A 22,439-nucleotide genomic window follows, 5' to 3' on the forward strand; every position below is an offset into this window, starting at 1 on the left:
AATGGCACCGAACAGAGCGAGTATAGAGCATGAGACCTCTTGATATCGGCTAGGGGCGTACACAAGTTCAGATATGCCCATTTAGGGGGACAGTTCATGGGCTAGCCAATGGGAAGATCCGTGTTGCTGTTGATGGGCGGGTCTGACTTCAGTGGATGATACCATGGTGATGGGAGGGACGTCATCTGGGGGATCCATGCTGATGGTTTGGTCTGTGATGTCATCGGGGGCCATCTTGGCTTCCTCTTAAGAGTGACTGGCTTATGTATAGAGAATTGATTTAATTGAACACACTTCTCACAGTGCTCTATGTCCAGAGGTTAATTAAGTATTTCATCTTATGGCTCTCCTCAACAATACTACTGGGCACAATACTGCAAGAATGGGCACAATATTACTGGGCACAATACTACAAGGATGAGCACAATACTACTGGGCATAATACTACAAGGATAGACACAATATTACTGGGCACAATACTACAAGGATGAGCACAAAACTACAAGGCTGGGCACAATATTACTGGGCACAATACTACAAGGATAGGCACAATACTGCAGGACACAATACTACAAGGATGAGCACAATACAACAAGGATGGGCACAATACTAAAAGGATGGGCACAATACTACAAGTATGGGCACAATACTACAAGGATGAGCAGAATACTATAAGGATGGGCACAATACTACAAGGATGGGCACAATACCACAGGACACAACACTACAAGGATGGGCACAATACTACTGGGCACAATACTATAAGGAAGGGAATAATATTATAAGCATGAGCACAATACTACAAGGATGGGCACAATACTACAAAGATGAGAACAATACTGCAGGATACAATACTACAAGGATGAGCACAATACTACAAGGATGGGCACAATGCTACAAGGATGAGCACAATACTACAAGAATGGGCACAATATTACAAGGACACAATACTGCAGGGTACAATACCACAAGGTTGAGCATAATACTACTGGGCACAATACTGCAAGAATGGGCACAATATTACTGGGCACAATACTACAATGATGAGCACAATACTACTGGGCACAATACTACAAGTATAGGCACAATATTACTGGGCACAATACTACAAGGATGAGCACAAAACTACAAGGCTGGGCACAATACTACAAGGATGAGCACAATACTACAAGGATGGGCACAATATTACTGGCCACAATACTACAAGGATGAGCACAATACTACTGGGCACAATACTACAAGGATGGACACAATACTACTGGGCAGAATGTTACAAGGATGAGCACAATACTACAATGATGGGCACAATACTACAAGGATGGGCACAATACTGCAGGACACAATACTACATGGATGAGCACAATACAACAAGGATGGGCAAAATACTAAAAGGATGGACATAATACTACAAGGATGGGCACATTACTGCAAGGATGTGCACAATACTACAAGGATGGGCACAAAACTGCAGGGCACAATACCACAAGGATAAGCATAATAATACTGGGCACAATACTACAAGAATGGGCACAATATTACTGTGCACAATACTACAAGGATGAGCACAGTACTACAAATATGGGCACAATATTACGGGGCACAATACTACAAGGATGAGCACAATACTACTGGGCACAATACTACAAGGATGGACACAATACTACTGGGCAGAATGTTACAAGGATTGGCACAATACTGCAAGGATGGGCACAATACTTCAAGGATGGGCACAATACTGCAGGAAACAATACTACAAGGACGGGCACAATACTGCAGGACACAATACTACAAGGATGAGCACAATACAACAAGGATGAGCACAATACTACAAGGCTGGGCACAATATTACTGGGCACAATACTACAAAAATGGGCACAATATTACTGTGCACAATACTACAAGGATGAGCACAGTACTACAAATATGGGCACAATATTACGGGGCACAATACTACAAGGATGAGCACAATACTACTGGGCACAATACTACAAGGATGGACACAATACTACTGGGCAGAATGTTACAAGGATTGGCACAATACTGCAAGGATGGGCACAATACTTCTAGGATGGGCACAATACTGCAGGAAACAATACTACAAGGACGGGCACAATACTGCAGGACACAATACTACAAGGATGAGCACAATACAACAAGGATGAGCACAATACTACAAGGCTGGGCACAATATTACTGGGCACAATACTACAAGGATGAGCACAATACTACAACGATGGGCATAATATTACTGGGCACAATATTACAAGGATGGGCACAATACTACAATGATGGGCACAATACTATAGAGCACACAGATGGGGACATTACTGCAAGATGTTGGTTAAGATTATTACATTCTCTGACAGAAGTTCTGTCACTTATCCATGTTGTGTTAATAAAAGCTTATAACCTGACTTTAATTTCATCCATTGGTTTCATAAATTACTCTTTTGAAAGCTGAAACCCGCCCAAATTTGGTTTAGGTTATGAAAATAAAGTTGCTGCAAAGCTGAAATATTGATCATTTAATAAACACAGAAAGGTCAGATTTTGGCAAGACAAAAGTTTTGTCGCCTTGTAATATAATGCACCCAATCCTAGTTTACATCCTCACCTGTGCTCACTAAATGATCGGTTAATTAGTGGGTGTGTATAAAAAGAAACCCAGCGCCCCAGACCTTCATTTGAACTGCAACTTGACCTCTGACAACATGCCAAAAATCCACCCTGCGACCAAAGCCTTGATTATCAAGAGGCTGAAGATCAGATCCACTGCAGAGGTGGCTGGCTCCTTTAATGTGACTCAGCGTCAAGTACAAAGAATTAAAAAAAGATTTGAAGAGACTGGAGATGTTTTTGACAAGCTCAGGTCTGGCAGACTCCACAAGACAACTGCTTAGATGGAACGTTTGTTGGTTAGAAAATCCAAAGCCAGCCCCTCTTCCACTGCAGCAGAGCTCCAAAAGGCCTGGTCACCTCAAGTCCCTGTGTCAACTAGAACAGTTTGTAGGATTCTGTCTTGAAATGGCCTCCATGGTCGAATCAGTGCCCAGAAGCCAGCACTAATCAAAAGGCAATTAAAAAACCGTGTGGCATTTGCCAAGTCCCACAGCCTGCTAAACAGATGGACGCTGGTAAACTGGCAGAAGGTGGATTTCTCTGATGAATCTTCAGTTGAATTACACCACAGCTGTCGCAAATACTGCAGGAGACCTACTGGAGTCCGTATGGATCCAGAAAACAGTTACGTTTGGTGGTGAAAAGAGCATGGTCTGGGGTTACACTCAGTATGGGGGTGTGCGAAACATTTGCAAGGTGGAAGGCAATATCAATAGCCTAAAAAATCAAGAAGTATTAGCTACCTTTTACATTCCCAATCATAAAAGGGGTCAAATTCTGCAACAGGATGGTGCTCCATCTCATACATCCATCTCTACAACAAAGTTCCTCCTGGCAAAGAAGATCAAGGTGCTCAAGGACTGGCCAGCCCAGTCACCAGACAAGAACATCAATGAGCATGTTTGGGGTAGGATGAAAGAGGAAGCTTGGAATGCAAAACGAAAGAATCTAGACGAACTCTGGGAGGCATGTCAGACTGCATTCTTTGCAATTCCTGATGACTTCATCAATAAATTGTATGAATAATTGTTGAACCGCATGGATGCAGTCCTTCAAGCTCATGGAAGTCACAGAAAATATTAAATCTGGCTCTAATAGCACCACAATTTCATTCACCAATGTTATGCAACAAATCTTTGTATTAGAAGGTAATTATTTTTTTGAATTTCACATTACTTTCTGTGGGCGACAAAACTTTTGTCTTGCCTAAATCTGATCTTTCTGTGTTCATTAAATGATCAATATTCCAGCTTTGCAGCAACTTTATTTTCATAACCTAAACCAAATTTGGGAGAGTTTCAGCTTTCAATAGAGTAATTTATGAAACCAATGGATGAATTTAAAGTCAGGTTATAAGCTTTTATTTACACAACATGGATAAGTGACAAAACTTCTGTCAGGGACTGTATATGATGCTGCTAATTTTAAAATAATATTACAAGAAGGTGATAAAATTCAAAATAAAGCATGAATTTTATTTTATTTTTTGCCATTAAAAATTCTGTTATATATATATATATATATATATAAACTTAACTAAACAAAAAAGTGCAGGTTTGTTATAATAATAAGCAAAAAATGTCATTAAAAATGTCACTTTGTCATGCAAAGAATACGGCCCCTTCCAATTTTTTGTTTTCTATGTGCAGCCCATACACCCAGCTGAGTTTGAGACCCCTGCTGTACACAGTAGTGAACATTGACTGGTGGCACCACAGCTCTACTCTGCAGCACTCCTAATCAGCACAGTTAGAAAACAATGGCACTGTCTGTATTGTACTTTTTATGGGGCATTTTGGGGGGAACGGTCTCTGTCTCTACGGCACTGATTACTGGGTTATCCACAAGAACATCTAAACAAGTCTGATGCATTTTGGAAACAAGTCCTGTAGACTGATGAGATTAAAATAGAACTCTTTGGCCACAATGATCAAAGCAATGTGGGGAGAAAAAAGGGCACAGAATTTCAGGAAAAGAATATTTCACTAACCATGCATGGGGGTGGCTCAGTCATGCTTTTCGGTTGTGTTGCAGCCAATGGAACAGGGAACATTTCACAGGTAGAGGGAAGAATGAATTTGTACCGCCCTGAGAGGGGCCCGGCCGCTTCCTCTGCTTGCTTGGGCCGAGCCGCTCGAGGTCCGGACTCGGGTTGTCGGTGGCACGAACGCCTCCGGACCGGGGGCCACGTCGCTCTGTTAGAGGGGAGAGGTAGCGGGGTGGTGGTGGTGGTGGGGGACGAGGCGCGCAGCCGGGGAGAGCCGCGTTGCCGTCCTACGGGTCGTGATGCCACCCACGGGTCATGGTGACGGGATGCACCAGCGCTGCGGCTTGAGTGCAGGCGGGCTCATCCAGGATCGGTGTTGCGGCCGCAGCCTAGATGTGAGCCCCTCCGTGGGTAGGGGCGGTGTGCCCCGGGCCCCGGTTGGTGGGGACTGGAGCGCTGATGTTGTTGTCGGGTTGCAGGGTGCCGTGCTGCGGTGTAGTGTCGTGCCTGGATGGCACGGGTGTACTCACGATTGATTCACACTCAGAGTCACTGGTAAACCAAAGTTCGGATGTGGTCGGTTCCCGCGGTCGGCTGCTGATGTCCCCTGTGGGGTTGATGGTGGCCCCTTTTCCCGTGCACCTCTGGATGTTGTGTTTCGGCTCCCCTGCCTGAGCAGTGGTTGCCCGCTTCCCGGCGTTGAGCTGCCGGAGGAGCCCTAGGTTGCCTGCAGGCGCTGGCCCGTCGGGTGTTTGGCCCTTGGCGGTGGCGCTCACCCGGTCTTGGTGGGCTTTTGCCTTCTTTCGGGACTTTTGATGTGGATGAACCCGTGAGGTCCAGCCAGCAATCAGTCAATTTGCCTATACTCAGTGGCTTCTAAGCTAGGATGGGGTCTGAGTACCCGATTTCTGGTGCTCCGGTACACGGTTGACTCCTCGGTTCGGGACCGGCGGGCACAAACCCAGGCTCTGTCTGTACGGTTCCGCCGGTTGCTGTACCGGTTGCTCCTGCAGACGGCCACCACCGTCTGCCTGCCTGACGTTTCCAAAAGGGCCCAGGCTCCTACCCGGGTCCCTGACAGCTGCTCCACTACTACTTACTGTCAACTCCAAAACTACTCTGCTTGAACTTCCTGCCCCAGGACAGTAGTCTCCTCAGTGGGCGTGCCTTTCCGCCTGACTCCGCCCACCTGGTGTGCTCTACTAGCCCTGAGGGAGGCATCAGGTCTCCCTTTCAGGTGACGTGTGTGACCTCACAGGGGATGGGGGTGTGTGTGTATGTGGTTGATGTAATTACCTGTGACCCCTGGAGTCCAGGGCGTCACATACCCCCTTGGTTTAATGCAGACCGTCCGCAGGCTGCCCAACCAACTCCGGTTTATTTTTATTTTTCAACTGTAAAAACGGAAAAAACGGGAAAACACCTACAATTATAATAACATTTATACAAACTATGGTTACTGAAGGTCTTCCCATAACAGGAGGCATTTTACTTTAATGTTTCAAACTTTATTAAATGAAACGGGTTCATGTCCTTCCGCCTTTCCCACCCAAACAACCTAGCCTTGATGCTGCCCCTAAGAAATGGGCAGCACCCCTTTTCCCCAGTCCGGAAACAAGAACATGGAAGGTCACCCAGGAAGGAACGGGTACGGTGCGGCGCACCCGGCAGTTGTCAAGGGCTCCCCGGAGGATGGTCACCGGTCCTGGTGGTGACCGGACCCCAGCCTGCTGTGCTGCGGGTCCTACCTCCAATCTGCCTCTCCGGAGGCTAAAGGAACGGGAAGACATGTTAAAGGGGGCAGATAGGGCAATATTTACAAGCCCAATAGTTTTTGGGTGGCTGGCAAGTCCACGGCCTTGTCCATGAGCAGTCACTCACGCAACAGGGTAAAACAGGGTTTTTAAACACAAGTCCCAACGGGGACGGATTCTTCCAACCGCCTGGCTCCGCCCCCCCTGGTGTGAACATCAAACCCAGAGGGAGGTGACAAGGTTTTGTAGTTTGGCTGCTTTCACCATATAAAGGGGGGGGGGGTATTTGTGTAAGGGCCTACCTGTGACAACCTGGCTAGTCCAGGGCATCGCACAAACTTCATATAATTGAAGTAAGGATGAATGTATAAATGTACAGAGACATTCTTGATAAAAATCTGCTGCCATCTCCCAGGATGCTTATGAAACGAGAGTGGACACTTCAGCAAAATAATGATCCCAAACACCCAGCTAAGGAAATTCTCAATTGGTTTCAGAGAAAGAAAATAAAGCTACTAAAATAGTCCAGCCAATTTCCTGACCTGAAGCCAATAGAAAATATATAGAAGGAACTAAAGCTCAGAGTTCATGGAAGAATCCCATGGAACCTTTAGGATTTGAAGAGTGTTTGTGTGGAGGAATGGGCAAAAACCACACACGAGCAATGCATGCAATAGTTTCTCCACACAGGAGGTATCTTGAAGCTGTCATCATCAACAAAAGCTTTTGTACGAAGTATTAAATAAGTTTTAGTTAGTGTCTTCAATACTTTTTTCCTGTGTCATTTCTCATTATTATACATAACTTAAAGAATGTATCTGGGACTTAAAAAAAAAAAAGTGCCTAAGCATTAACAGGCAGATAGTTGCTACCAACCTAGCTGTTGTGCCCAGCGTCGTTCTTCGCCGTCACAGAATTGTCACAGACCGCTCCTGCTGCTGATACAGCTGCTTCCATTGACGTTGCATCAATAGAGCTGAGGCATCTTTTCTGCTCTACTCTGTAGACGGGGAGGGATAGCCAACATCATGCTGATTAATAGCAAGCTCCCTGCCTCCCAGAGCGGGTGATGACTGTTCTCTGCCAATGGCACTGGGCACAACAGGCAGGTCGGTAGTAACTATCTGCCTGTTAGTGCTTAGGCATCTGTATTTTTTTTTATTTATTTTTTTTTAAAGTTCCGAATATACCCTTTCATTTGTGGACATCTGGGGTTTGATTTCTTTGTCTGTGTGGATTAGATGGGTTGTTCCCGACATCTGGTGAGAATTTCATGTCAATAGAACCTTTAGAAATATATTTACTTAGAAAATTGGTGATGTGTTCAATATTTATTTCACCCGCTGTATATTTTCGCAGACAGATACTTATATAGAAGGCATGCCTGTTATTTTAATTCTGCTTGACTGTTACCAAGTTCCACCAAAGAGATATACACAAAGTCTGCTCTATTACCCTCTCCCCAAGACACAGTTGCTCGTTAGCTGTTAGCATTTGTAGCAGATGATAGTAACCTACATGACAAATTACAGCATGACCCATATGCCACAAGATAGTGTTTATCTATAAACAAAGCCACAATGAACTGTGTCTATCAAGAGACCAATCAGTTACAGAGTGTAGCCAGCATGCAGAATACGGTGTTTTATATATACCATATAATCCAGTATACTGGCAGCGATCACGTTTAGATGCGTTTCATAAATTACAGGTGTTCGATTTTTTGAGTAACAATTATTAATTTGATATTTGGTGCTATTTGTGATGCCCTGGCTTATCAGGTCATCACAAGGGTGCCGTGCAGTCTACCTTTCTGCATGGTACCCGCTCCTCCTTGGTTACGGATCCTGTCAATTTGGTGTTGCTACCAACAGGTGTACACAAATCCTGAGGAACACTCTGCACCACACCCACCAAACAACTGTTGGGCAGCCTGAGGGGAATAGGGCCACCCAGATGGGGGGATGGAAGAGGGAGGGCAGAGATGTCAGTTGTAGACTAGTAGTTGAGCAGTGAGCAGCGGTGACAGGACAGATCACGCTGCGGAGCTGGGCTCCTGTACCTGTCTCAGGTGCCAGAAATTGGTCTGGCCAGAAGGAGCTGGAACCCCAGTTGCAGAGGGTAGTGACAGGGGGCACGGTGCTGCTACAGAGGGCAGGCCGGCTGGCATGTGCTACAACCAAGCAGGGACCAGGGCACGACGGGGTACGCAGACCCTAGGCTGGGAAGAAGCTTCACGCAGCCCAGTAATTTACCCGACGGAACGGAATCTTCAGGAACCGTTCCCGACCCGCTCCAGAATCGGGGTACTAGCGCAACGAGGGGGATATGACTTCCCACAACCGTCCAGAAAATCCCAAACGTGAACCCTGAGAGCAAGCTCACCCTGCTAGCCACGCAGGTGAGCAGGACCCGAATCACTTCATGTGAGAGGGATCCACACGTAGGACACACAGTGCCAAGGGAAAAGGCTTCAGACCAACCTGCAACACCAAAGGGGCATGGACCCAGCATACTCGCCCAAAGAGAGCAGGATACTCAAGAGTTTGGTTTACCTGGTGTCAGCGTCAGTGACTTTGGACTGTGTGAGTACCCGATATCCCTTTTCACCTGACGAGTTCCCCACTCCATCCATCACCGGATCCCGGGACATCACTCCAACTGCCCACAGAGGGGTTAACATCTCTAGCTGCCACACACCATCATCCCCGGGCTTCCCCCCCAAACGGCAGCTGTAGTCCCTCACGTTACCACACACTGTCATGAACATTATCCCATTCACCACTCAAACAATTCCCCCTTTTATTTCCGAGTTAGCCGCGCGACCCCGCCTCGGATCTGGAGACTGCTCGAGCCACTGTGGATCCGGGTCCGAGCAGCCCGTCGGCTTTCGCCGGGGCGGCACACCATAGGAAAACTTGGCGTGACGAACAGAATGCGAGCAGGACCACTAACCTGGGTGACGTGCGCCTTGAGAAGTGAAAATCACAGTCCAAAATCACGTTTTCTGCGACGCCCGCCATTTTTCCACTGTTTTCACGACAAAAACGCTATCTTCTTGGAAAAGGGCGCGAAGCTGAAGCCCCGCCCTTTGTCTTCAGCCTGAAACAGGAACCAGAAGTTCCCAGAGAGCCACAGCGCACAAAAGAGTGCTGGGAGAAAACCAAGGGGGCGCGCGAAGATGTCGGCTCCAGATAACGGGAGTGTGATGGCGCTGCCTCCGCCCAATCAGGGTAACGCTGATGCCGCGGGTGCCGCTCCAGCCGCAGAAGCGGCGGCCCGGGCACCTGACGCCGTAGTGCTGATCCTGCCTATTACCCTGCCCTATGTGCCAGGCGCGGCCTGGCTTCCCCAGTATGACGGCCGGCTGGACGCGCTGCAGAGATTCAAGCAGAAGATCTGCAATGTGCTCGACATTTATGCCCTGAATGGAAGGCAGCGGGCATCGGTATTACTCGGGCAGCTAATCGGCGCGGCGCAGCTGGAAATGGAGACCTGAACGGAGACGGATAGGATCTCTGTAGCCGCCATTTTCCAGAGGCTGGGAGCTGCGTTCGAGACCCGTACAGAGGCTGAGCTTAGGATGAGGTTCTACAGCTGTAAGCAGTGGCCCCAAGATAGCATCAGGGACTATGCCCTGAAACTACAGGTGGCACTGCGGACCCTAAGGCTGACTAACAACATTGGTGAGCCAGAGGGAAACCGAATGCTGGTGGAGCAATTCCTGCAAGGCCTTGAGTCAGTGGAGGACTACAAACAGTTGCGGCTGTGGGCCTTGGAACACCCCGCTCTGGACTTTGCTACATTAAAAGAGTGGGCGATTAAGGCCCTGCAGCCCCCAGAGGCGCCTGACTCCCCCCTCCCGGCGCGGCAAGTGGAGGCATCCCCGCTGCAGGTAAGGGCACCTGCATTGGCCCTGCCTGCACAGCCCCTACCAACCGGGCCCGAGACTAGTAACCTGTCTACTCAGGTGCAACAACTGACCCGAGACGTCGCCCAGATTCTGGAAGCCATGCAACTCAAGACCAAGGCCACCTTGTCGAAGGAAATTCAACTGGCTGACTGCCCTGAGGATGTCCCTTGGATGAGGAAGTGGATCACATGGCATACAAGGGACGGAGTGGCGACCAGTATAGCCCACCCATCTGTTACAAGTGCAGCAAGACCGGCCACTACGCTAAGAGCTGTCCTTTAAATGAGCAACCCCTGGGGCCAAGGGCCAATCCCCAGGAATAAATTGCCAAGGCCCAGCTGATTGGAGGGAGCGGTATGTCGGAGGGCGGCCCATCGTCTCTATCACCCTGGATGAGATCCCGACCTCTGCACTTCTTGATACCGGCTCTCAAGTAACAACTATCCCTTATGTACTGTATAAGAAGTTCTGATTGGACGACGACTTGACCCCACCGGACGATAGCCTGACTATCTATGCTGTTAATGGGTTGCCAGTGACTCAAATCGGGTTCAAGGAGGTGACCATTAAGGTGGGCCACGTAGAGTTATGCGGGCCTCACATGGGAGAGCAAGCTCTCCCTGCTAGCCACGCAGGTGAGCGGGACCCGAATCACTTCATGGGAGAGAGATCCACACGTAGGACACACAGTGCCAAAGGACAAGGCGTCAGACCAACCTGCAAAACCAAAGGGGCACGGACCCAGCATACTCGCCCAAAGAGAGCAGGATACTCAAAAGTTTGGTTTACCTGGTGTCAGCATCAGTGACTTTGGACTGTGTGAGTACCCGATATCCCTTTTCACCCGACGGGTTCCCCACTCCATCCATCACCGGATCCCACTCCAACTGTCCACATAGAGTTAACATCTCAAGCTGCCACACACCATCGTCCCCGGGCTTCCCCCCCAAACGTATTAATAGTTTGAACAAAATACACATCTCAATAATTTTAGATTATGTCTCAAAAAGACCACTCCATAGAAGCATAAGAACCAGAAAGACCAGGAGTTTTTATAGGCAAAAATAGACAGTCTTTATTAATACAAAATGTACACACATAGAAAAATATACGGAGATTAAAATAGTGCTATAAGGGGAAAAGACACCCAGAGACGCGTGGGACAGAAAAGCACTCTCATGTAGGTATCAGAAAATATGGGTATATAGATCAAGCCTCAGTAGATTATAAAGTGCAGTCATATAATAGGCCTAAAGTTCAATTGCTTACCCATTATGGAGAGAGTGTCGCAAGTGCGTCGCTAATGCGTCCCACAGGTCACAGAACCCTTCCTACCAACGCGCGTTTTGCGTTATATGTCTCAGCTTCCTCAGAGCGGGTTTGACTAATGATCCCAAAAAACAGATCTTATATAGGACCCGGAGCGATATCATTGGATGAAATATAATTGCGACGCATGCGCATCGCACATAAGATGACCACTTCCGACCAGCGATGCACAAAGAGGAGGCACCGAAAATCCTGGTAGCCAAGGACGCAAGTGCGTCACCAACCACATCGCACATGCGCCGGGCGAGTCAGAGGGACATGTCATACATGCGAGAGGCACGCGCACAGCGTGACAATCCAAATATGTAGAATTATTAACCCTAAATATCATAGGAGGGAGCACAGAGCATTAGTGCATCACTATTTACCCACCACATTAATATAATAAGATAAATTCACATAAATAGAATAAAAAAATCCACATAATAAAGGAATTACATCGGAATTGGTGACATCATAAAATTCATGACAAAAAAAGGGGGTCAAGCAAATAGCACATTATATCAAAGATACATATCACAAGAAATAGTTTAGTAGATCAGTCTCTTTTGTTATCCTCCAGAGATTCCGGTTATATTCATGATGATAATTATATATATCTCTTAAATTCCTCGTGGCTTACATCACTCTTCCATAGTTGAACCATGTTATAGATCCTAAAGGTTGGGATCAAGAGTATAGGTTTTAGACTAAAGAATTATAGCACCAATTAAAAACAATATAAAAACCGGCGAAACCATTAAACACTTGATACCGAACAAATAGTTCTTGATAGGAGCTTTTTCAAAAAGAAGAACGACCCTCATAAGGACTTTATAAGAAAGGCGCAAAATTTGCCGCTTCATTCAGGCCCAAGGGGGCAACCGTATTCAACATAATAATCCATTTCATTTCTTTTTGCGCCAAAGGTTTCTTGACATTATCCCCTCTTACCCCAAGATGAATCACATCTATCCCTCTAGCCATAAAAGTCTTAGGATTATAAGAATGAAATTGCTTAAAGGCGAGGGATAGTTTTAAGTTCAGTCGTTTCGGTCACTGCCCCTGCAGTCACAATGTCTCTCACATGCTCTCGGATTCTGACTCTCAGCTCTCTAGATGTCAGGCCGATATAGATCTTATTACATCCACATGTGGCATAGTAGATTACATTACTTGTGTCACATGAAATGTGTTCCCGTATAGAAAAGGTCTTCATACCATCACTAGTCGTAAAATCCGAGCATCGAGAAACATTAGGGCAGGAGAGGCAGCGACCACACGGAAAACAGCCCTTAATCGGACCACGTGAACCAAACATGAAATCTTGCTGTGGGGCAATGTAGTGGCTTTTAACCAAGAGATCCTTCAAGTTTCTGCAGCGTCTTGCAGTCATCAAGGGCACTGCTGGTAGAAAAGATTTGATAGAGGGATCTGACTGAAGGACATGCCAGTATTTATTAAAAATTTGCCTCATATCATACCATTTCTCGTTGAATGTAGAGATGAACCGTACATTCTTTGGTTCATCCTGTAGTGCCCTTTTAGAATGTCCACCTCCTCCCCGCAACAACTCACTCTGAGGAGCTGAATTAGCCCTCTGATAGGCCCTCTTTACACATCGGCCACTATATCCCCGAGCTCTAAATTTCATCCTCAAATCATCTGCCTGATCACGGAAAGAGTCATCCTGAGAGCAAATCCGCCTGATTCTTAGGTATTGTCCAATTGGGATAGCTGAAATAGTAGAATTAGTATGTGCCGAAGTGGCATGGAGCAATGAATTCACAGACGTCGGCTTCCTAAAGACATCCGTCTGCAACGCCATAGCCCCATCCATAAAAATCCTGTGCTCCCTCCTAGGATATTTAGGGTTAATAATTCTTCATATTTGGATTGTCACGCTGTGCGCGTGCCCGGCGCATGGGCAATGTGGTTGGTGACGCACTTGCGTCCTTGGCTACCAGGATTTCCCGTGCCTCCTTCATCTGTGCACTGCCGGACGGAGCGGAAGTGATCATCTCGCATGCGTTGTGCACGTACCGCTATTGTGTTCTATCCAAAGGTCTCTTTTGATCCGCCCGGCGCATGCGCGATGAGGTTGGCAACGCACTTGCATCCTTAGCTACATAGATTTTCGGCGCCTCCTCTTTGTGCATCGCTGGTCGGAAGTGGTCATCTTATGTGCGATGCGCATGCGTCGCAATTATATTTCATCCAATGATATCGCTCCGGGTCCTAAATAAGATCTGTTTTTTGAGATCATTAGTCAAACCCGCCCTGAGGAAGCTGAGACATATGACGCGAAACGTGCGTTGGTAGGAAGGATTCTGTGTACATTTTGTATTAACAAAGATTGTCTATTTTTGCCTATAAAAACTCCTGGTCTTTCTGGTTTTTTCCCCCCCCAAACGGCAGTGGTGGTCCCTCACGTTACCACACACCGTGGGTGGCGTCACGAACATTATCCCATTCACCACCCAAACAATCCACCTTTTTATTTCCGAGGTAGCCGCACGACCCCGCCTCGGATCCGGAGACCCCTCGAGCCACTGTGGATCCGGGTCCGAGCAGCCCGTCGGCTGTCACGGGGGCGGCACACTATTCATAGGGCTATGAGGACTGGTTATAGATAGATTGATGTCATTGACAGTCAGTTGCTGAAAGGGAATTTGTCACCAGATTTTTGCTACCCCTTCTGAGAGTATCATGATATAGGGGCAAAGACCCTGATTCCAGCAATGGGCTGCTTACTGTATTTCAGATAAAATCTGAAAATTTTATCTGCTTCAGATCTACTAGTTCTCTGGATGTTGAGCTCTGTAGAACTCCACCTACGACACTGACAGCTTCCTGTGTACAATGTGCATAGGCAGAAAGCAGCCAATCAGTAGGGAGGGGAGGATTATACAGAGATCATGAATATGGAGCACTACATGTCAGCAGGTTTACTAATCTTATAATTTCCGGGTGATAAAACTGACTTTATCAAAACTACAGCAAGCAGCCCAGTAAGTGACACATCACTGGAATCACTGTCTCTTCCCTTACATCATGCTACCCTCAGATTAGAGATGATGTGCCGCACTCTTAATGAATGCTGAGACAACTGCTTGCACAACACATTGGTACTCCAGGTAACTAATCAAGTACCAGTGGAGAACAATGGAGCTGAGGGGGATTTAGAGAAGGCTTCCCAGTTACTTTTTTTATTTTATTAAATCTGTGTGTACATACATATAATGTAATGTGTGATAATATACAGACCTACCACCGCTCTCTCCAGGATCCAGCTCTGTTCTTCTCTGCTTCTCTCTGACCTCACCGGTCGTCACACTGGCTGGGTCACGCTGTTCTCTGTGTGATCCAGAAGACCCTTTTAGGACACGTTCACATGATCAGTATTTGGTGAGTTTGTTACCTCTGTATTTATAAGTCAAAATCAGGAGTGGAACCATCAGCAGAAAAGTATAATAGAAACTTGGGCACCACTTCTGCATTTTTCACTCACTCATGGTTTTGGGGTAAATACTGGGGTAAAAAACCTCACCGAATACTGAACATGTGAATGTGGCCTTAAAGTCTAGAGAGCATCAGAACAAAGCTCCAAAGGATTTCATTGTAAAACTGACTTCCAGCTCATGCATAGTGCATATAGAGAGCCGGCTACTCAGAACTGCGGAGATGTCACAGAGAAGCAGAGAAGACCGGTTCTGGATCCCAGAGACAGCGGCCGTAGATGAGTATATTATCACTACATTACATGCATGTACACTCACATTTAATGAGTAAAAGAATAAAAATGTCAGTGGGAGGGCTTCCTTAAAGGCAGTGTGTCAGCCCAAACTGATAGTGTATGCCAAGCAAAGAGCCTTGAAGAGGATATGGCCAGTATAAAAATGATGCCTTTAGTTTTCTAATCTCTGCTTCCATTCTGCAGAAACTTAAGTTTAATAAATGTTACTAATTAGGGCACTCGATGTGTAGCGCCCCTGAACCATTCAGGGCACTACTAGGTACTGCATCCTCACTGGGATGCAGGGCCTACCCCCAGGGACCTGGAACACCAGTGCCAGTGACATCCGCACACACCAAAATCCCAGTTTCCACACTACACCAGGGGTATTTGGCTAGTCAGACACCAAAGGGATGGCCACCTACAGGGCGGAGCAAGTCCAGGGGACTAGACAGCCTGGTGGGAAGGGACAAAAAGCAATCAAGAGCAGAGAAGTGTAGAGACGTGCCTAGAGCTGGATCGTGTAACTGTGACCCGGGGGCACAGGAGAGTAGTCGCTAGGGTAGGTACACCCGAGTACCACTGAGACCAGAGTACCAATGGGGCACAGGGCCCTAGGTCAAGCATCAGTTTCACACGGCCTGGCAAATACCTGCACAGTGAGGGGACCTTTTTTAGACCTCACAGACCCACAAATCCGGGGGCATCAGCAGTAAAGAGCAGATCAGGGATCTGGAACACAGACCGGCCCTACAGGGTCCACACTGCCCGCCATACGGACCAGGAGACTGCCAAAAGATAGTCGGGGCACCCAAACCTGCTTCAAGCTACGGGGACCCAACCACACTGAGGGTGCTGGTGACAGAGCAAGTCATCAAACTGGCACTGGAAATACAGGGACTTTAACCAGCTGTCCAAGGGCCCAACTGTGAGTAAAGAACTGTTAAACTGCAAGCCCCGGTGTGGCCTCCCTTATTCGGCAAAAGTCTGCACCATACATCTCCCGGGCTCAGCCCTACCTGCGGAGGGCCTACTACCACAACTGCCATTACCACCAGCCCTAGGGATAATCAACTCAGCAGCGGCGGTTTCACCATCTTAACCGCAACCCGTGGGTGGGGTCACATAAATGACTTTAATCTCCCCTGTAAATACTCCCCATTAAAAAGCACCCAGGGTCACGGAACCGAGCAACGGCCAGCAAACACCTGTGACACAGCATCCCCCATGAATATACGGTCCGGGACAGAATACCCCATAGCCCTGGGCGACACAGATGCACCTGTGCATGGCTGAGAATCTTTGTGTACTGTTCCGCCCATTGATTTTGCATTCCCACCTCCTTCACTGGTGATTGCATGAGCCTTTGCCTGAAGACAGTGCTTGCTAAAGGCAAGCCACCAGTTACAGAAATCGGGCATGCAGTGGGCAGAATAGTGCACTAATCTTATTGGCCACACCCAGGGTGAACTAGGCACCCTAACAGACTAGGCACTACTAATATATATAAATGTTCACTTCAGTTATCCTTAGTATTAGGCACTGAAGCTGTGATTTTTAGAGGGGTGATATCCTATAAAAGGCTGTGTGCTTAGCTTATACTGTAAAAGGGGCTTTACACGTTGCGACATCGCTAATGCGGAGTCGTTGGGGTCACGGAATTTGTGACTCACATCCGGCCGCATTAGCGATGTTGCTGCGTGTGACACCAATGAGCGATTTTGCATCGTTGCAAAAACGTGCAAAATCGCTCATCGGTGACATGGGGGTCCATTCTCGATTATCGTTACTGCAGCAGTAACGATGTAGTTCGTCGCTCCTGCGGCAGCACACATCGCTATGTGTGACGCCGCAGGAACGAGGAACCTCTCCTTACCTGCCTCCCGGCCGCTATGAGGAAGGAAGGAGGTGGGCGGGATGTTCCGGCCACTCATCTTCGCCCCTCCGCTTCTATTGGGCGTCCGCTCAGTGATATCGCTGTGACGCCGCACGGACCGCCCCCTTAGAAAGGAGGCGGTTCGCCGGTCACAGCGACGTCGCCGGGCAGGTAAGTATTTGTGACGGGTCTGCGCGATGTTGTGCGGCACGGGCAGCGATTTGCCCGTGTCGCACAACAGATGGGGGCGGGTACCCACGCTAGCGATATCGGGACCGATATCGCAGCGTGTAAAGTAGCCTTAAGTCTGAGTTGACAGAGTTTTATTAACAGCTGATTAAAGTTTTTTTATTTCTAATATCTCTGCAGCCATTGTTTCTTTAACTGTCAGATGTCTCTTCTTTAAGTGCAGAACTTTTTGAATAAATTCAGTCTTATTCCAAGTCACAGGAGCTGTAGGTTTTGATTTTGATGCTCATTCCTGGTTCTAGAGTACAACTCATTTTTTCAGTGGACAGGTTTATCGTTCTAATTCATTGTGATTCTAGGTATTATTCTATTTCAATGAATGCATTGCTTTGTCAGGTAACTCAATGCCTGCTGTATTCGCCATACCAGGGAATCGCGCTGGATACTCCGGTTATTACATTCCACAACCACCAGCTTCATTCCGGAATCAGGCCTGGATGTCGTACTCTGGAGAGAATGATGCACCGGGACAGTGGGCAGACTCCGTAAGACTTTTGATATTACTCACAAACTATAGAGGATTACTGTGTAGCAGAGCTCATTGTTTCAAACTGTAGTTTATTCTCCATCACTGCTGTATGTGGGAATAATCAGATTTTAAAGTTCCAGGGATAGTACAAAACTGAGATAAAATTATCTAATAGTCTTAACTTACTCCCCTTTCTGTGTTGTTTTGTGGTCTATAGACTCTGGTACCATGCAAGTCAAAATAAATAGAGAAATGTAATTCTTATGTCGCACTCAGGGATATGGGGTACTCAGTCCGAGGCAGTGTAAATATTGGGAATGTCACTTTGGTGGCCGTTGCCCGGTTCCGTGCCCTGGGCCCTTTTTGTAAAGGGGAATATTTACAGGGGATTAGAATAGTGTTCACACGTGACGCCACTTGCGGTGTTGCGGCTGTGTGGATGGAGCCGCCGCTGCACAATGTCCACTACTGGGGCTGGTGTTAATGGCAGCCTGATGTTACACCTTCTGCAAGCAGGGCCGGGCCCTAGAGGATAGGTGTAATGACGGGTGTCGGAAGAAGGTGGTGCACACAAGGGGCTCAGTGCAACTGGTTCTTTACTCCCTTTCTGGTGGTAACTGGTCTCCCGAGGCTGGCTGGTTTCACCTTCAGGTCCCCTTTGTCCCAGTGCCAGTGTAGTAATCTGGTACCTTCTTCCCCTGCACCTGTCTCTGGTTAGTGGGTCCCCGTGGCGTAGAGCAACTGGGGGTCCCCGTCCGGTGGTGTTTCTTTCCACTTCTGTCTGTTTGACGGTACCATGAACCCTGTGGGGTTGGAGTCTCTGGTCCTGTCCCCAGCTCTCTCTTTGCTACTGAGTCTCGAATTTTTAAGGTCAGCAAGGCCCTTGATGGTCCCCTCGCTATGCAGGTGTTAATAGGCCTGCCTGGAACTTTATGCCTATCCTAGGGTCCTGTACCCCGGTGGTGCGTAGTTCCGGCAGTACTCCACCGGCAACTACCCTCCTAGGCACCAGGTTACTGTTAACTCCGTGTCAGTGCGTCTCCTCACATCCGCCATCACTCCTCTCCTACTCTGTTCTAACTGTCCACCGTCTGTCTCCCATCTGGTCAACTAGTGTTCTGGACTGGCTCCACCTCTAGGCGGCCATCCATTGGTCCGACCCTAGCCTTGCACCATTGTATGGGGGATTGTTGGGGAAAACTGGGATTACCTGGAGTGTTTATGTGTTACCGGCACTAGTCTTCCGGGGCCCTAGGGGGTAGGCCCTGCATCCTGGTGAGGATGCAGAACCTTGTAGCTCCCTGATGGTTTCAGGGGCGCTACATTTACATACGTCTTGACTTAGCTCCTCAACTGTTCTAACACTCAAATGAAAGAAAGAGGGGAAAAATAAGTCATTAACATAGACATTTTCTTGGGCTTTACTGGAGTGCAGTACCTACTGCCTAGATGTGCCCAATGGACACTTTGGCATAGATGAAGACTTCATTGTAATTCATGGAGGCTTTATTTCAGATTTTTCACTGGGCCTCTGGAGCTTCAGGGTACATGTGTAATCCCCATTCTACAATGTAACAGAATATGAATTTTGGTATAAATTCACTAGAATAATATGTAACTCATGTAGTTAGTCATATTATTATTCACTTACAGTATTAAGAAAAATGAAAGTTATAAAATTTCTTGTGCAACCTGTGAAGAGTCTATGGGGCAGTCCCAGCTGTCTCAGGAGTCATGCAGTCTTGGCTTGATTGATATCCTGAAGGCTGGGCTACATTATTACAAGCCAGATGAAGCAAAGTGTACTAGTCTCTGCACCTGCTCATGTGCCAAATAATGGAGCTGGCAGGTAACGACTTGTATCCTGACTTTTGAGATGTCATTTAAACCTGGAACAGTGTGGTTTGCATGACTTCTTAGAAGACCAGGACCATTAACATATTTCTTCACTGACAGCATATACCACTTTTTAACATAAATACTTCACTATATGCTGCATGGGACATGTCAGAGAAACCTTTTTCCATATTGTACAATGAGGTGACAATGTTTTAGGTGCTGTAAATATGGTGACAGGTACCTGTAGTTTTCTAAATAAAAGGGTTGATCTCCTGCGTAAGATGCTGGAGAAGGCACATGGAGTCCCTGTGTTTCCCTATTACAGAACACTAGGTACTCCATGTACCTCTGCATGGTGTGCTCTGTTACAATCTTCCCTAAAAGTAATATTTAATGAGAGAATGTAATGAAATATCTTGTTAATTTGCTGTCATTGGTGCATATCAAATCAGATAAAAGAACCTCCATATGAAACTGGGTAGCAAACAGAGTAACATGTTGGCTCTTAAAAGTTAAAGTGCCATATTTATATATACATGTTCTATACAGAGCCCTAACACTAAACTTTTTATATTTGTGGTTACTGTAGGTTCCACTTCCAGGATACATTGAGGCGTATTCCAGGTCAAGATACCCACAGAACTCTCCTTCCCAACTTCCCAGGCAGTTTGGCCAGCCAGTTAATTTACATCCTAGCCTAGACCATGCTACTGGACCATCCATTGGAGCTTCTCAACAAAGTCTAGCAGACACTGACACTCCGGACGCCTCAATCACAAACCTATCCACAGCTGGACTGGTTAAAGCCATAAGGGAAGAAGTTGCTAAACTGGCAAAAAAACAGACAGACCTGTTTGAGTTCCAGGTTTAAGGATGCCATGAAATGTTATCATGCACTCCAGTGCATCAAATGCTAAGTTGTTCAGTTATGGTAACAGTGCCTAAATAATTAAGAACTTACATGGGATTTTATGATATTTTTATTCAAGTGGATGACAACAAATAATGATCTGTTACTAGTACTTTGATTTTTATTTATAAGTGTAAATTATTAAATCATTTTTTTATTGACCTCAAAATCAAACTGATTAACTTTTTGTTATGTTGGGAAAATATAACAGTATTAACCATGATCAATGAACCTGTCCTTTAGCCATGTCAGTGTGGCTTACTCTATGGTGATTGTGCTAATGGCCAGGGCTACCTTGTCCCCATTGTTTACACTTATGTGCAACCAACTGTGGGTTGAAGTGGATTCCAAAGTAATTGACAGCTCTGCTCTATAGATCTTCCTATGCTACAGTCCTCCTATATCTCTGCAGTCCTTGCTAATGATGTTTTATTTTAAGTTTTCCATTTCATACAGTTTAAGCACATACACACTGTGTTACATTGCTGCTGGGCTAATGGCTGTGTGCCGTTACTGTCCAACACATAAAGCAGCGTCTACAGCAATGAATGTGGTATTAAGCAACTGTAAAGCAATCTCAAGCCTACTGTTTCTGCCCAGGAATGTTTAACAAATGTATGAATATCCTATAAACCTAATTGGAAGATGTTCATTATTACTTCTTTTCTATTTCTGTTATTGCTGTCTATTAAATTTTTTTCACCAGCACCCTAAGGACCACTAATAAAAAAGTGGCATCATTTTTATTAATATCACATGCAGAGCCCATAGCACGATTATCTCTTCCTTGGATAATATGTTAGTTAAAAGAGGTTGTGTTATGATTGCCAAGGGTTTGGCTTTGAATCCCACGGGGAATGACTGGTATTGCTGGAAAAAGCTTGTCTAGCCCGCTGCTTCAAAATGGCTGCCCCTTAGGCGGGCTTTACACGTTGCGACATCGCTAGCATTTGCTAGGGATGTCGAGCGCGATAGCACCCGCCCCCATCGTACATGCGATATCTTGTGATTGCTGTCGTAGCGAACATAATCGCTACCGCAGCTTCACACGCACATACCTGGTTGGCGACGTCGCTGTTACCGCCGAACAATCCCTCCTTCAAGGGGGAGATGCGTTCGGCGTCACAGCGACGTCACCGCGACGTCACTAAGCGGCCGCCCAATAGAAGCGGAGGGGCGGAGATGAGCGGGACATAATATCCCGTCCACCTCCTTCCTTCCGCATTGCTGGTGGATGCAGGTAAGGAGATGTTTGTCGTTCCTGCAACTTCACACACAGCGATGTGTGACGCCACAGGAGCAACAAACAATATCGTATCTCCTGATGTAGCGACATTATGGAAATGAACGACGTTACACAGATCAGCGATTTTTTTATGCTTCTGTGCTCGTTCATCGTCACACTTAGGATTTACACGTTGCGATGTCGCTACCGGAGCCGGATGTGTGTCACTAACGACATGACCCCGACGATATATTGGTAGCGATGTCGCAATGTGTAAAGTACCCCTTAGAGTTGATGCGACTCAATTAACAGGACCTGGTGTATTTGCTACATAAATAATATGTGGCTGTTACACAGGAGCCCCGAGAACCACTTCCTACATCCTACAATCTGCAGCTATTCATTTGATTAGCTAGTCTGGTATGACAGTACATGTACAGTACTGACCAAGCGTTTGGACACACCTTTTCATTCAAAGAGTTTTCTTTATTTTCATGACTCTGAAAATTGTAGATTCACATTGAAGGCATCAAAACTGTGAATTAACACATGTG

At 46.7% G+C, this 22,439-nt stretch overlaps 1 protein-coding gene across 1 annotated transcript in view; it reads left to right on the forward strand.

Annotated features, from left to right (window-relative positions):
* The window catches only part of KIAA1549L (KIAA1549 like), a 1,247,838-nt gene extending 1,226,480 nt beyond the window's left edge, over positions 1-21,358 (forward strand). The window contains 2 exon segments of the mRNA XM_075325616.1: positions 17,779-17,927; positions 20,340-21,358. Coding sequence (XP_075181731.1) covers positions 17,779-17,927; positions 20,340-20,621 — 431 coding nt within the window. The 3' untranslated portion in view covers positions 20,622-21,358.
* The last annotated feature ends 1,081 nt before the right edge of the window (positions 21,359-22,439 follow it).

Source organism: Anomaloglossus baeobatrachus, chromosome 10, assembly GCF_048569485.1.
Source record: "Anomaloglossus baeobatrachus isolate aAnoBae1 chromosome 10, aAnoBae1.hap1, whole genome shotgun sequence".
NCBI lineage: Eukaryota > Metazoa > Chordata > Amphibia > Anura > Aromobatidae > Anomaloglossus > Anomaloglossus baeobatrachus.